The 15253-nt window shown below is 26.8% G+C and overlaps 1 protein-coding gene across 1 annotated transcript in view; it reads right to left on the bottom strand.

Annotated features, from left to right (window-relative positions):
* LOC111613759 (chromodomain-helicase-DNA-binding protein 1-like) overlaps positions 1-15253 on the bottom strand; it is a 97577-nt gene that overhangs the window by 39656 nt on the left and 42668 nt on the right. Inside the window, 7 exon segments of the mRNA XM_023355106.1 lie at positions 244-385; positions 1388-1533; positions 5450-5491; positions 6761-6936; positions 9950-10144; positions 11168-11254; positions 14607-14709. Of these exon segments, the coding sequence (XP_023210874.1) occupies positions 244-385; positions 1388-1533; positions 5450-5491; positions 6761-6936; positions 9950-10144; positions 11168-11254; positions 14607-14709 (891 nt within the window).

Genomic DNA, 15253 nt, shown 5'->3' with positions numbered 1-15253 from the left:
CGAACTAATGTAATAAATTACGGTGAGTTTTTGTTCGTATCGTGGAGCAAAAATATGTTCGAATTTCATGTCGTATCCTGAAAATTTCGTATGCTGGGGCGTTTGTATCCTGAGATACCACTGTATTTTTATATGAAACATAAGCAAGTATACTTTAGATTGATATTATGTTATGTCCAACTTTTTAATTTACATCTTATTTATTTTTATAAATCATGATACTAAGAAATTCTTCCAAATTACCTTTTTCTCAATTCTGAATCTGATGGCAACACTATGTCCAAAGGTTCTAACTCACTTTCATTGTTAAGAATTGATTTAGCATTCACAGTCACACCTGATAATTTGAAAGAAGGTCCACGATCTCTACGTTTGCCAGCAGACACTAAAATAAAAATTTTTTAAATTATATTTTTAAATTTATTTTAAAAATATGAATGAATAAACTATTAAATATAAATGTCTTACAGAAGAAACGAATAACACTTTTGTATGAAAAACTTACTTTCTAAGTGATAAATTGTATTATTATTACTTTTCCTGAAAACTCAAAAAGAAAACTGAAAACTTGTGTTTTAGACTAATCCTTTCTTTACAAAAAAATATTTTGTTTTCTTTTAGCCTAAGCCTTCTTAGCTATAAAATATTTTATATTTTGTAAGATAATGGCATGCTGTATAATTTATATCTAGTGGAATTATATATTTCATACAACTACATTCATTTATGTTTACAACTACAACAATTACAATCTGGTATAGAAATAATGTTCTCAATAAATCTAAATCAATGTTTTTCTTTTTCCATTATTATTTGAGAGTAGTGGTACATGGCTAGTCAAGAAGAACTAATCAATTTGAACATAAGCAGATATAGAGCTCATCCTTGGGGACATGACAACAAAAGTCATTTTAAGAGCTATGAGTAATTGTAACTATTTATTGATTATTCATATATATATATAAATGTATGTATCCCAGCTAGAAATGCAACAATTTTTTCCCCAATGCTGAGGTTCCATAGCTTGGTCCATAAATTTGTGCTTATTCAAAGAAGACTTTAAACACAGCAAGGTTTACTAGGATGAAACAAAAGGAAGACATCATAAAGTTTTCTCCCAAATAATCACATTAGTTCATTATTCTATCAATTCAAATGATGTACAAGTCAAAAACCAAATATCAGCCATTATAATTATTAAAATATAACTATTTTCAAACTGTTTGGTTAATTATCAATTATATTCCAAAAAAATAATAATGATAAACTAAAATTCAGTTCTATTCCAGAATATAATGAAGACCAACTAAAAAGTTTTACTAACTGTTTATGGAATATTGGCTTGAATTATAACAAATTATTTATTAGAATAATAATCAGTTCTTACTATTGCTATCTTCAGCTTGTGATTCTCGTTTTGCTTTTTGTTCTTTCATTGCTGTATCACAGCCGCTGCGTAGTAACTCGCACAAACGTTTCAAATCAGATAATGTTTTTTCTTGTAATTCAGCATCCATTGCAACAGCTTCTAATCTGAAATTTTACAAATAATAAACTTAAGCTGTAAGAATTCATTATATGTTTAAAATTTTTTAATAGATACTATTATTTTCATATCCACATAAAATCTGAGGTACTGTCAATATTCATATCAGCTGTATCAACTATAGTAATTTGAAAAATTATATTTTTTTAAGACAAAATATATTTTGTTGTAATACCTAACTAATCATTATTAACTGTAAAAATAAATTCCTTGATTGATTTATATTGTTTAATTAGGTGTGTCAATTTATCATATTATTAAATTTATAAAATTATTATTTCTTCTCTATTTTCAAAAGGAAAAGTTCCATTTCAAATATAAAAACTGATAATCTTTCAAATTAATTTTGACTTGTACTATTTAAGACTTCAATGTATATACTAAAATATTTTTCCATATTTTTACATTGAAATTCACATAACATTCAAATATTCACTTCTAAAATGTGTATTATGTGTATTTCAATATTTTGTTTGACAAGCTATGTAATTTGATGATGACTTTTTTAAAAACCAAACACATACATTTAAATAAAAATTTCTGATGAATTTTAAAGTTTTAAATCAAATAGTTTCTAAGAAATACTTAGAGATTTAAAAAAAATTAAAATAATAACGGAGATAAAAACTGAGCTTTTAACAAAATTTACCAATGCATAGATTAATTATTGCACAATTTTTTTCAAATATTAATTTTAAAATTGTTATTAAAACATATTACTATTAAAAGAAAAAATGTTAATATAATAAAATTACTAGAATCAATTTTCAATACCTTTTATAAAACTACCTATTAATGTGAAGAATTAGTGCTAAATTAACTTTGTATACAGGTTAACAACACTCGTTAATAAGTACTGGTAAAATATACAATAAACTTCCAATAACCTTTAAATAACCAGTAAAATATTAAAAAATACTACAAATGTTTTTGACCTTTATTTCCAGTCTTCTTCAGGTTAAGAGTTCTGAGATTCGAATAGCAGTTGTGCTTGAAGATTTAAACTTTTTTTTAGAACATATGAACAATTGCATATAGTGATTCATACTGCACGTATGCACTAAATATAGTGTATAGAAACAAAAGAATATATCAATATATTTTTTACACACACACAAAAAACAGTGGAGATCCAGATTAAATGGGGTCTTCGCGTTCATAATATAGCTTCCAAGCATTAGAGATATTAATTGCATCCTTGGAGTTGATGCTATTGTGTAACCCAGCTTTGTATATTTCGAGAGTTTCTAGCGAACATATATGTTCTCTTTGGTGTGATACATTAATTATTTGCGCATTATGCAGGTTAGCTCTTATGCCTGGGGTCGAAGCACAAGTAGCTAAGGCAGTGGTGCCTCTGTTATGCTGAATGTTGTACCTATGTTCGCGTAAACGCTTATCTAGAGAACATATCGTAGAGCCAATATATACAAGGTCCCTTTGAAATCTATGGTCCCTTAACAGAACACAGTATACACTTGGAGCAAATCTTATGTCTATGCGATCTTTGCAGTTGCGGAGAAAGTCATAAACAGTACTGCGCCTCTTATATGCAATTTTTTTAGTTTGTAATTGCTGCAATTTCTCTATAAATATGGTCCAGGTGGTGGTTATATTGAACCACAGCCCAAGATTGTGGACTATTCGAGTTGTTAGTGCTTGTGTTGTTGTTGTTGTTAATATTATGTAATTGCGACAAATAGACACATACAAGCTTATGAATTAATCCTCGTCCATATCCATGTTGTGAGGCTACGTACTGAATGCGTTGTAATTCTGCCAATGTATCATCGAATTTTGTATTGTGTGTGAACACTCTTTTGGTTAGGGCCCTAAATGCTGCTAACTTGTAAGTCAGGGGGTCATCAGAATTGGCGGGAATGAATAGAAGAGTATAGCATGGCTTATAATAGACATTGGTTGATATCTTGTCCTCTTCCAATTGTATATTGATATCAAGGAAGGTTGCATTCAAATTACTCATTTGTCTAACTTGATGCTGAGGGCATATGGGTTATCATTCATTGCATCAATGAAATTATAGATATTGGGCTTATCCCTCCACATAATAAGGATGTCATCAACATACCTCTTATAAATAAGTATGTTATGTTCAAACATAGGTACAATTCTTTGTTCTAGTTGTCTGATGACTAACTTGCACAAATCCCGATATTGGGCTACCCATAGGGACACCGCGTTTTTGGAGGTAAATATTGTTGTTGAAGCGAAAAAATGAAGTGTAGCATAATATGTAGCATAATGGTGCTTGATCTCATATCATCATACCCATCCATAAAAATCTAGCCATGCTTTTGTGTTATTAGGGATTTTTTACTAACTTCTCATGGCACGCACTGTAAACATGTTTTATAACTTGACCACATATTACGGTTTACGCCAAGAAAGATACAGTGGTACCTCAGGATACGAATGCCCCAGCATACGAAATTTTCAGGATACGACATGAAATTCGAACATATTTTTGCTCCACGATACGAATAAAAACTCACCATACGAAGTTATGTTAGTTCGCAGCGCCATTTTTTATTCACTTCTGTTCATCGGTCTCAGTCCATGTGTTTGCTTCGTCGTGGAAGGATCTCGCTCGATAAAGGAAATCTTGAGGTATTATCAGAAAGTGACTGATTTTATTGAAAAGAAACATCCCAAAAAGGTTCACACTGACAGTATTGCCGCTCAGAGTAATGACATTTGCCTAAGTCATTTTAGAAACATCTTAAACAGTAGGCAAAGCCAAACAAACCTCTTTGGATAGATATTTTACTGAGCGACCTCTAGCCAGTGAAAGTTCTGGTGGAAGTGAAGGAAAAAAAGCAAAAAGCAGCAAATAAAAATTAAAACAAAAAAATATAAAACAACACTAATTTTTTTTAATCTTTTCTAAGTTATTTTTAAGTTAGTTACATTATGTTATGTAAGTTAAGTTTAAGTATCATTTCCCTTCTCCCTCTCCTCCACCACCAGTTTACACCTCCACCGTCATCTATCCTCAAAAGTAAAGTGCAAATAAAACTACATTTTTTTTCATCAATTATTATTCTATTATGGTTATTTATACATTTACAACTACAAAATGCATTTTTCAGTGTTTTCCTTACTATAGTTATCTTTTTTTTAATATACTATTTAGCTTTAATTTGAGTGTGTTTTTCGTGTTAGAACGAATTATTTGGTTTTACATGTAATCGTATGGGGAAAAATGATTCACCTTACGACATTTTCATAATACAATATCAGTTTCGGAACGGATTAATTTCGTATCCTGAGGTACCACTGTAATTTCATATGATAAATACAAGTACCGTATGAATGTAACTTGGAAAAAAGAAGTGTAAAGTTCTTAAATGTACTGGTAATAATGTTTCCATTGTGTTATTTGACATCTCTACTCATTTTAATTTTTAATTTATATTTTTGTCAACTCAATATCTGTAATTGTAATTCTAGTGCACTGAAGAGGAACTGGAAAATGAAACCAATTCAAAATGCATATGAATTGGAAATACAGTAAAAGAGTTTCTTGACCTGACTTGCTGTAAGATAGTCTACCGAGAGAAATATTTTCAGATTAAAGAGACAACCATTCACTGATAATGAAGCAAATTTTACCATAGCTAAATGATATAAGAAATATATAATTGAATTGTGTTCTCAACCTCCAGTATTTATTTCACATTTAATTTTACTGTTTATAAAGAAAATTAAACAACAGTAAGTGTAACTGATTATAGTTAAATAGTGTTAAATAAAGATTTTAATAGAAGATTAAAAATAATACTCAATGTTCATTCACACACACCTTATACATTCAAAAGTATAATTTATCTAATAGAATTTTTAAAATATAAAGATATATTTAAAGAAATAAATTTAGTTTACCTCTTCATTGGAGCAGGGAATTTTTTATAACTTCTAATAAACCTATAAAACAAAACAGTTAAAAATTTAATTACTCAGAAATAAAAATAATTAAGAATGTGTATATATATATATATATAGAATTATACTCCAATATATTATGTAAATAATATCTATTTATTCAACTTTGTTTTTAGATATTAAACTATCAAAAATTCAAAGGTTCCTGTACCTTTCAAAAATGGGTTTAGGTGTAATTTTACTGAATTACTTATTATTGAAAATGAAATATATTGCAATTTATGAAATTCTAGTCAAATGGACAAACAGCTCAAAAACGACAGTGTTTTTGCTATAGATTCTGAAAGAGTATGATTCACACAATTTTGATAGAAGAAATTCTCTTTCATAAAACTTTCTTTATTCCTGTAACTGCTGTAAATTACCTTGAAAAAAGTACACCATGTAGATAGACTTGTCAAAAATTTGATTATCATCATGAGTCAAATAGCATTTTTGAATAGTTTGTGCTATTCATTCTGCAACAGACATTTCTAACACAACCCATTCCGAAGATGCATCATCAGCAAGTAATTCCACAACTCATTTCATTGAAAAAAATTCAACTTCAGCCACAACCCATTCCACAACTGCAATAATTACTACAATACATTCAATATTCACAATCTTGACTACATTGATTAGTAAAAGAGCTGTGATCAAAGTTGTAAATGCAGAATAAAGAACAGATTACAGAATTAGCTGCAATTGAAACATTAGCAATAGAATAATTTGGAACTACACAAAAGGATTTTATTATTGATTTAGATGTAATAGTGAAAATCTTAAGCATGTACATTTGAAAACCTGTAGCAAGATAACTGTCTGCTTTGAACATTCTGCCCATTGAAACTTTTGACCAGAACTTCATAAATTACAATATATTTCATTTTCAGTCAATTTTACCTCAACCCATTTTCTATAATGTGTGCATGGTCCATCATTATATAGTAATTAAATACTAAAATTAAGGAGAGTACAAAATTACATTTAGATAAAGCAGAATTTTATAACTTAATACTAACTTTAATTCAAGGATTTCATAATTCAATATTAAATTGAGTAGGTAAAAATAAATAGTAAAATAACTATCTGGAATTAAAGCCGAATAATAATAAAATATCTTGAATTATATGATTTGTAATTTAAAATACGTAACCATTTCTCAACAAAAACTAAGTATTTTTGACTGAAGGTATCAAAATTTTATATTACATAGATTAATTAATTATAAAAGTATAATTTTAAATAATTATAGTAAATTTCATTAACCTTCTAATTTCATTATCAGTAAATCCTTTTATTGTATCACGAGGAAGAATCCTAGGACGTCCACGTTTACGAGGCCTTTCTTCTTCTGATTCCTCTTTGTCAGAACCAGTTTCTTTCTCTCCTGTATCAAGTTTCCGTTTTTTCCCTTGATCTTCACTGTCTGAATGTGCTGATACCTACAATTAAGCATAATAAATGAATTAATAATCATTATCTATAAATATTTTAAAACAAATTTTAAATATCTTCAAATTTATTAAATTCAATATCATGTAAAATATACAAATACACCACTGGATTAAAGTAATAAAATTATTCTTACAGAAATATGTTTTTAGCTTTCATGTATCCAATGTAAGCTATTTAGACAAAACTGCTATCATATTCAAAAATAGAATGCATAATTATTGTCTGGCTAAAGATGGGGTGAAACTTTCTCCAAATTTTATCTAGCTGTACTGTATCATGCTATTTATGTTGCTTTCTATTACTTTAATCTAATAGTGTAACTTTGTAAGTTAAGATAATGATGATTATTACATAGAACCTATATATTTGACTATAAAACTGCATTTACAAAAATACTGGATGTGAAAGTTATGATTTATAATAACAATTATAGCAATAATAATATTTCAATGTTGTTTTCCAGAAAAAAATAATTCAATTCATAATAAAGAAACTGGAGGAAGAACTTGCAAACAAATAAAAATCCATACCTTAATTACTCCAGTAGGTACAATTTAATGAAAACAAAAACATTTAAAATCAAATTAATGTATTTTCATCAGTTGTTAAACATAACAGAAAATTAAATTTAAAAGTTTTATATTTAATTTTCTGTTATGTTTCATTATGTTGAATATTCAATAACTTATGGAGAGCCATTAACTGGAGTGAAAAAGTTTTGTTTCCATTAAATTGTACCTGCTGGAGTAATTTTAGGAGTGCATTTTTATTTTCAATTCATAATTTTAAGTAATTTAAGATTAGTGTCTAAAATATATATGGCATAACAAACCTGATTTACAAGTTTACCTCATTCCTTAATATCTCTTGTAAATATGGATGAACTTTTCCATTATTTATTGAAGTCAAAATTTGTTATGCTCATATGTTATGTTATGTTATAACTCAGCTACCTACCCATATTCCTCAAAGAGCATGAAAGTGCCAAAAACACTAATTTAGCTATCAACCAATAATTCTAAATGAGTATGATATAAGAGAAGCAAATATATAAATCATCAGATATTTTGTTATTTAATGGTGAGAAAATGAATGCAAGAAGAAAATAAATAAACCAGAGTAAAATAAAATAAAATTGTAATCATCAATATAAAGGTTTGTAGTGTAGACAAAATGTATTAATCTGTCTCACTGTGTTGCAATAATTATTATCCATTCAGCATATATTTAACATGAATAAAACAAAGAAAATTGGTGACTGGAACCCACAGGTCTTCTAACTGGAGCAAACAGAAATGTCAATCTCATTACACTCACGATTATAAGGTTTTGTTCTCATAGATATCATTTGGTGCTCAAGTTAAACATTTTTTGTCTTATAAGCAAGAATGACAGATAAAAGAAAACAGTTCATTGTATCAAACTTGCACATAATGAGTATTCATATTATCATTGTATTAATGCAATTTTTTTATTTGCTTTTTTTGAAACTTGTTTTTGATGTGTGCATTCAATTTTCCAATAATTTTTAAAATTATGCAGGGTAATTCATTTTAATCAATCAACTGAAATAACTCAAAAAGTATCCTAATCTACCAAAAAAAATCACCAAATCAAAACTATTAAATTTCAAGGTGGCCACAAGATGGGACTATTGGTTTCATTGTAGATGGCACTACAATTGATGAAAGCAGAACCAACTTAATTTTCTTAAATGGAAACATCCATTTTTTTATTGATTATTAAGATTTTACATAAAAAAAAATAAACTTTTATTTAAACATTTTTTAAAAAATGCACTTTTACATGGCTTTCACCCCATGCACATGTCTGTATATATCTGTGAGGTTCATTAGAAAAACAAAGAAAGAAAAATTATTACAAAACTATTATTACTTGGTGAAATCATTCTTTTTCTTCAAACCATAGACTGATAAAACAAAAACTCATGTCAAAGCTCCAAATAATTTTAAATTTACTAAAAATTGTCACAAATCTCTCCCAGTTGTAATGAATTAAACAATTGATAATGAAAATTCACATATTATATTCAAACAAATACTATAAAAATGATAACATAGACTTACATGAAAAACAGTAAATTTTATAGAAAACGTTAATAAAAGAAAATAGTGTCAAATTTAAATTTTTTACACATTTAAAATTTCCAAAATGCATAAATTATTATTACTTTTTTTTTTGTAAAGCTTTTACAACTGTTGTTAGTCATCAGTAAATAAAATAAAACCTGTCCAAAACAATACACAACAGTAGTAGTCATATAGCCAATAAAATTATTTACCATTACTTTCCAGACAATAAACTACAATATTTAAAAAAAATAAAAAAATAAATGAAAAACTAACTCTTGTTACTAGGAAGTGAACTCTGATTCAAGCTCATAAGTCGGAGCATTATGATTTAGAATTTAGATGCTGTTGTCAAAAAATTTCACTTTATTAACATTGTTTTGCAATTGGTATCCAAATAAAGCTTCTGCTTCTATATTACATAAGTATTTTACACAGCAAAGTATTCTGTTTGTGATTTATTTTTCTATTTAGGCAGATTTCTGTTTTGTATAGGATCTCTTTAGACAGGTTTTACTCTATATTAAAGTACTCGAGAAGTCAAATTGTGTGTCATTCTTTAAAAGAATTAAAAAAAAAATTTTTTGATGACTTTTTGATGAAATTTCATCAAAACATCCAGAAAACAAATACTTATACAATAAAATCTTTAATAAGTAACAAACATTGGAAAATNTGATTTATTTTTCTATTTAGGCAGATTTCTGTTTTGTATAGGATCTCTTTAGACAGGTTTTACTCTATATTAAAGTACTCGAGAAGTCAAATTGTGTGTCATTCTTTAAAAGAATTTAAAAAAAATTTTTTTGATGACTTTTTGATGAAATTTCATCAAAACATCCAGAAAACAAATACTTATACAATAAAATCTTTAATAAGTAACAAACATTGGAAAATAATTATAGTATACCTGAATTGCTTTCCTATTACGTGGTGGTAGATACATCTCCAATTCTTCTCGCTGTTTATCCTCTTCTTCCACTTTCTTTCTATCTGCTTCTGGAATAATTTCATCCCAGTCTTTCTCAGCAGATACTTCTGATTCTAAATGACCAGTACTATTCATACTCACTTCTTCTTCTTCATTGAAATTAAAACTAGCAACCTATTTTCAAAATAGAAAATACATCAATTAAAAAAATGTGCATATATTTTTACACAACTATAAACTACTTTACATATAAATAACAACTGCAGGAGTGACATGCAATACTGACACACATTATTAGTTTAAGACTAATATTTTTTCCAACATTTTCAATTAAATGCAGTAATTTTATTATTCTTCCAATGTTTAATAAGATAAAAATAAATAAAATGTAAGAAAATCAATAATTTTTATTAAACAAGGTAATTTAAATATGCACTTTGACACGAGCATATGAGAAAAATTTAAAAACAAAAAATTTGAAAACCTTAATATGTAATAGACTACAGTCTCATTGTTGATTACAATCTAAAAAAAAATATTATTTACTGAAACATTACACACAAAATTTTTTTTTAAAAAACATCATGTATTGTACATGCATTATAAATTCTGTACAATACATTATGTGTACAATGTGCTGTACAAGATTTTAAACACTTTATTTCATACTAACAGATACATGGCACAATCATGCCACTACTATATACATGATATAATCTACAGTATATTAAATTTCTTTTATATTTTTATGTGGATTGCATTTGATTTTGCTACAATTAAATAATTACAAGTATGTTTAAGAATTTGTGTGTGGAATCATCCAGAACCATTTGGAAAATCCATGGGTAATAAATATCTGCAATCAGCACAGGGATATTTGAGTCACAACAACCAGATAATGAGTATTTATTTTCTCTGATATGCCAATGTCTCAAAGTAAACTTCATATGAAAATCATTTAACATCAAAATCAAGCATTTGGAAGAAATTATGCAATAAGAGTTCTTTAATCCAAAGTAAACTTTGTCAATCAAATTGTCTTTTGATTGGTAACATCTACTTTGAAAAGTTCTTAAATATTATCAAGACTCTGTTGTAATATACATAATAAAACTTTGTAATAATACATAAAAATTCAAGACCAAATATACAATAAAATTATTAAGTTAGCATATAAATTTTAATATACAAATTTACTTTAAATGCTGATAATAATTCCTCTCCAACTGAAACAGGTTGATCTTCTCTTGTTTCAGCACGGCTAAGGATTTCATCAATGTCAACCTAGAATATTTAAATCAAAATTTTTTAAATATCTAAAATTGCAATTTTATAAAATTTTATATTGAATAATTTATTATTATATTTAAAAAGTAATAATATTTCTTCAAAACAAAATGATAAACAATATACAATAGAGCGTCGTTTATCCGAAAGCGTTCCAGTCGGCAAATTTAAATTTCCGCTAGTGCTGTGGCACTGCAACCTTTGGCTATGTCTTGGGCTACTCCAATATTTTTTTTTGTTGGTGTGTTTGTTTTAGCTGGCAGCACTGGCACTTTTGTGTGGTGTTTTTCTGAGGACTGTGTTGGGATGTGTGTTGTGCTGAATCGAACATTTTTGATACTAGATTAACTTATAATATCTTATTTTCTTTTTACATGTTTAAAAATTAAAAATCTTTTATATATGTATACAAGTATGAATAATTTTTTAAATTGGATTAAAATTTTTTCTAATTCAAATTTAATTTAACACAAATTAATCCTAAACTGAAAACGTTTTTTACATTTACTACTTTAATTATTTACATAAATCAATTATCAAATCAAATTAAATTTTAATCATCATTATTATATTTTAGGTTTTATTGCATTTATAAAATCTCATAACTTATTTATAAAAATTATACTTCTATTTATACACACTATTAAATAATTTTAATGAGTATTGAAAAATATTATATTTTAAATAATTAAGCTATAAATGTTTATTTAAATGATTTTATCTTATTATACACAAACAATATAAAAGGCATGTTTGAAAAACAAAGCTTTCATAATGAGCTGTTTCACTAATATGTGATATTCCATAATGATAATGTTGTACTAACTCTTTACACTGTACCACACAAATTTCATTTTTACTTCTTAAGTTTTTCACATAACTTATAATAAAACAATTTTAAAAGACAAATTACTAACATTATTTATTAATCAGAAATTTAAACATTAAATTAATTACTCTTTAACTGACTTATAAATAAATAAATTAAAAAGATAATATTTAGACAATCAGAGTTTTAGATAATTAAATTTTCAAAATAAAATAAATTATTATTACATTACATAAATTTATATGAATATCATGTTAATTACAGTATAATTATTTGAAAAGTTCATCTTAAATTATTTTTAAAATGTAAAATAAATATTACGATTAAAAGAAACAGGACTTATAATTCATACTTAGATAACTTTATATTAAGTATAATTCATACTTAGATAACAAAGTCTTGGGGTTTTTGAGAAAAGTATTACAGTAAAAGTTTTTTTTTTAAAATATGGATGGTTGATGTCAGTACAACCAAAAATATAGGAAAATTATAAGAAAACTCATTTGCTGTAATGGACTCCCATTACTAAGAACTATTTCTCAGATTCCACAGACCGCTGTCATTTTAAAGGACTTTTTAGTCTGTTTTATTTATTTCATCACATTGTGGACAAAGGTCAATTATGCATTGGACAAAATTTTGGTTGTAAAGTATATAAGCCAGATTTTTATTAAAATTGTAAAACAATACTTTATTCATTATTATTATTTTTTTAGTTTTAATTTTGAAATATTATTTAAGAAAAGCTTATTGTAGTTTTTCTCTTGCTTTCCAAGTGTCTGAAATAATCTGCTTACTCAGACATTTCTCAGCAAAAAATAATTACAAAAATTCATTTCTTAATCATTTTTTCAACATAAATTTTCACATTACGTACATTAGTTTTAGTTTTTTTCTCGCTACATCGTGTAAAACAAAGCCACAGATCATAAAAGAAATTGAGAAGTTTTAGATTTAATACAAAAAATAGATGTAATTGGTCACAGTGAAGATGGAAATCTCAAGATAAAGTTGGTAAAGAAATGTCTCTGAGTAAGCAGACAATTTCAGACACTTGGAAAGCAAGAGAAAAACTACAATAAGCTTTTCTTAAATAATATTTCAAAATTAAAACTAAAAAATAATAATAATGAATAAAGTATTGTTTTACAATTTTAATAAAAATCTGGCTTATATACTTTACAACCAAAATTTTGTCCAATGCATAATTGACCTTTGTCCACAATATTGACATATAGTCGATATTACTATATACATTAGAATACCCTTATATTTGTGTAACAGATCCATCAAGAAGTAAAAATACATTAATTTGGCATCTGGACCAGAAAAAACATCCAAGAACTGTGAATGTTTTCTCCAGGTCCATTATCAAAGTCTGTTCTAATGTGATTCTACTGTACACAAGTAATTATAATAAAATGGATTTTCATTAGACAGATTTCTTCAATCCAGCAGTGGTCCATTATATCAAGCTGTTACTGTATATGCATTTAATACTTAAAGATAATTTCATTAAAAAAAAATAATTTTATAAACATAAAATCACTTTTTAAGAACATTGATAATTAGTTAAAGAATGAATCCATAAATGTTTTGTATTAAGTAAGAGCAAAATTAAAATTACTCATGAAGATTTAGAATCTTCATGAAGAATTTTAATTTTACTATCTTCAAAGAACTATGCTAAACAATATTTAGCATAGTTCTATGAAGATATATTTATAAATTATAATAGATTTTAGTAATTGTTATATTGGACATACAGTGAAATTCTCTAGGTTTTTTGAAACAAAGTTTGATATGTTGTATAAAATTACAATGTCACACTAGGGTAAATTACAGCTTATTTAAAAGATATAGGCAGCATTATAAAAAATAATGTATTAGTTGTTATTTTGAATTTGAATTAATGATTAAAATAGAAAAATAAATAAGTGCATTACTGACATTGTGTTTGATCAAGAGGAGAATGCTACAACAGCTGCTAAGATTATGGCTAGTTTATGGTTTATTTGGTTATGGAAATTGCTATACATGGGTGATCTTCCATCCCAGGGATGCCTCCTGGGAGGTCTTTTAAGGGAAACTGGCTCCTATTTAGGTATTAGTAACGTGAAGAAACCCAAAAACTCCACGTGGCTAGCCGTTTGGTTAAGCACAAAACTTTGATCAACTAGCAGTGTTTAATGATTTTATCCACTTGGCCACTGGTGGGCAGCTGTAACAGGAAAGGATTTCTTCAGGGTTACAATTAAAAATAATCCTAGAGTCAATGTCTGGGGACTTGTAGAAAACTTTAAGTGCCAACATTAACAGTTTTAAGAATTAAAAAAAAATTAAGCTATATGAAATGCACAGATGTTTAGTGTCTCAACAAAGAAATTTGTTGGACAGAGAAGCAATATGTAGTAGGCTGTAAAAAAAAAAAAAAAAAAAAAAAANTAATATGCATTTTAAGTAATCAATAAAATATGTAAAAATAATTTCTTAAATTTATAAATAGATATGTTTTATTACCTGTGGTTCTTCATCACCTTCATCTGTTTCCTTAAATAATTCCTCAGCACCAAATTTTAAAATTGCTGCCAATTCTTCTTTGTTGAAAGGTGTAGAATTTGTACTAAAATTAGAATGGCATTTATTTATTTTTTCACAAATTAGTAAAACATTATAGTTATATAAATGAAGGACAAGGTGATTCAAAAATCACAGAAATTTTAAAAAATTAATAACTCACAAACTATTTACAATAAGATGATGCAGTTATAACAGAAATGGTTAGAAAGAAGTGGGATTATTTTATGTGTAATAAAAATTTTAGTACTAAAATAGTTACATTTCTTGCCATAGATGGCACTGTAGCATTTGTAAATTTGTTAAAATAAGAATAAAAAAATAAAAATATTCTTACAAGGAGAGCCTACGGCTTTGGGGTAACGGATTTTGATGATCTTTGGTGTAGAGGTAGTACACGATGTACTACCTGTAAAATACTAAAGTGCAATACTCAAATATAATCGAGAAAATCGAACTTAAAGTTTTGTTAGCACTTTATATATAAATTATACGTATTTCTATATGAGCGTCCTGTGGCAGAGTGGTAACGAGTCTGATTCATAAGCTTGAGTTCTCGGGTTCGATTCTCGCGTATAATTTTTTTTTAA

The sequence above is a fragment of the Centruroides sculpturatus genome, unplaced genomic scaffold (genome assembly GCF_000671375.1).
Source record: "Centruroides sculpturatus isolate CEXI.00-Female unplaced genomic scaffold, Cexi_2.0 scaffold1673, whole genome shotgun sequence".
NCBI classification, from domain to species: Eukaryota; Metazoa; Arthropoda; class Arachnida; order Scorpiones; family Buthidae; genus Centruroides; species Centruroides sculpturatus.
The sequence above is the reverse complement of the archived record's forward strand: the minus strand, read 5'-3'. Positions and strand labels throughout refer to the sequence as shown.